We start from the raw sequence: 2188 nt of genomic DNA, 5'->3' as shown, positions 1-2188 counted from the left end.
CCTCCGCTGCCGCCGTTTCCGCTCTTTGCGGTCGTCGAACTTGCCGCGGATCCGCTACCAGGAGTTGTTGTGTTACTTTGACTTGCCTACCACAAATTTCACATATTTTACTTCATTCACTGAGTCCTTGGTGTTATTGAGATGGCGAGATACTCAAGTTACATTACTCTTTTCCTATGTCCTATGAATTAGATTCAATGTAATACATTACACCTTAGACCTAATTAACATGATACCTTTTTTTTATTAATTAGTGTGTTAGTCTTTTAGAAAATAAGAAAAATAGCTAAAAGAAATATAATTTGTAAAATAAATGTTTTAAATTAAGTAAAATAAATGTTTTAAATAACTAAAAAAATTTTAATTATTTGGTAAAATTATAATAAGGATTCGTTATTCTCATATCAAATTAGCTCAAGATACGTCAGCACTTTCATATAGTAATTTACAATTGGCAAGGGCGTGGGATACAGAGCGATCCCTCCAGATATTGTATATAAGAACACAGTCTCGCACACCGTTTTTGTTGTATTTTTAACAAACAAATGTACATATCTGGAAAATAATAGTTCACGTTTTTAATTTACGTATATTAAAGCTATTTATCTACAATAGACAGAGACATTAAGTGCAAAGTTTAAAATATTTTAAAATGATTAAACAAAAGCGCTAAGAATAAGTGATCTCTATTCATGGCACTATCTTTTAATCTGTGTTTTAGACTTTACACTTGATGTTGCTATATAAATACATATCTAAATAGCTTTTGATATACATAAAATAGGAACGTTAAATGTTAATATCCAGCATTGCCTGTTAAAAAAATAGCTACAAAAACGCTGTGCAAAATAACATTCATCATTCAATATTGGAGTGATCGCTCTGTATCAACTTTCTTGTCACTGCAAAAATCATAAAATTATTATATAAAAACATTGACGTATTCCGAGTGTAATTTGACACGAGAACAACGAGAAGAACTCAACCGAAGGCGAAATAAATAATTACAAAAATTCGTGCCGCGCAGTGCCGCGCTGACTCGCCGACGGAATCGTCACGGGTGATGTTCTTAATGAGTTATGTACCAAAGGCTGCCGTCCTGGTTGACCCGAGATACTGTTGGCATTGCCGTTGTTGGTGATGCTGTTGTTGACGTTGCTGCTGGGCGGGCCGGAGCCGCTCTGATCTCGATTAACAAGCTGCTGCACCAGCATCGGATTCGGCTCGCTCATGTTCACCTGCTCGTTGATTACCATACAAAACTCGCCAATCTTCTGGATGTCACCGTTCTTTCCCGAATAAAGGGTCAGGCATTGCCGCCAAATGGACGCGTAGCCCTTGGTGAGCCGTACAATGTCACCCGGCATCAGAAGTTGTCCAGGTTCGTCCCAGATAGAGACGTTCATGCAGGCGGTGCTGTCGGCCACTTTGAACGTTCGAACTTCGCGGTTCTCTTTGGTTATGGTAGGATGGCTAACCTCCAAAACGATAAACACTACGTTGATGTTTTTCTGCCCCGCGCGGATGTCCTTTATCTGCACGTGTTCCATTGTAATCCTCCACAAAATCGCGCACAGAACAAATATACACACATGCATACAACACACATACACACCCACACACACGCGCTCGTATAGGGCGGATCGAAAGTAACGGAGTAATGTCCTTACGGGAGGTGCACCGTTCGGGCCCTGCGACGTGATTTGACGTGCTTTCTTGCAACACGAAACAGCACCGACGATGACTGGACGACACCGTGTCGTAGGGTAGGTCGAAACGCCCTCCACCGCCCCTCTCCCACCCGCAAATCGAGACCTTCAAAGACTTTTCTCTTCCGCTTTTTTAACCGTACCTCTCGTACTATCCAGAAAGACTTTTCTTGGCTCGAATCTACGCGCTTAAAATGTTCGAGTTTGTTCGATTCGAATTCGACGGAAGCATCAGACAAAGTGAAAGAGAGCCAGAGCGCCTCCATCGGCGATGCGACGACGCGCGCCGCGCGCTGCCATGTTGCGCGCGCCACCTGGAGCGCCATCAAGCGGCGCAACTATGAACTACCGATTCGATGATGACGACAGCGACAATCGTCGATAGTGACACCATCTACCAAAGGAGGGAGAGGTTTTATGCTTCAGTTGGTGGCCCTGGATGAAACTTAACGACGCCGGTCGCCGTGTACTGTGTAGTT

The 2188-nt window shown here is 42.7% G+C and overlaps 1 protein-coding gene across 1 annotated transcript; it reads right to left on the bottom strand.

Annotated features, from left to right (window-relative positions):
- Positions 1-2: 2 nt before the first annotated feature.
- Positions 3-2120, bottom strand: LOC108760814 (SOSS complex subunit B homolog; the record flags this gene model as incomplete). Its single annotated transcript, XM_018507031.1, has 2 exons — positions 1086-2120; positions 3-86 (listed from the first exon to the last, which is right to left on the bottom strand). Coding segments are annotated over exons 1-2 (597 nt in total), but the record flags the coding sequence as incomplete, so codon positions are not given.
- Positions 2121-2188: the final 68 nt, after the last annotated feature.

This window comes from Trachymyrmex cornetzi, unplaced genomic scaffold (assembly GCF_001594075.2).
Source record: "Trachymyrmex cornetzi isolate Tcor2-1 unplaced genomic scaffold, Tcor1.1 scaffold109, whole genome shotgun sequence".
Classification (NCBI taxonomy): domain Eukaryota; kingdom Metazoa; phylum Arthropoda; class Insecta; order Hymenoptera; family Formicidae; genus Trachymyrmex; species Trachymyrmex cornetzi.
The sequence above is the reverse complement of the archived record's forward strand: the minus strand, read 5'-3'. Positions and strand labels throughout refer to the sequence as shown.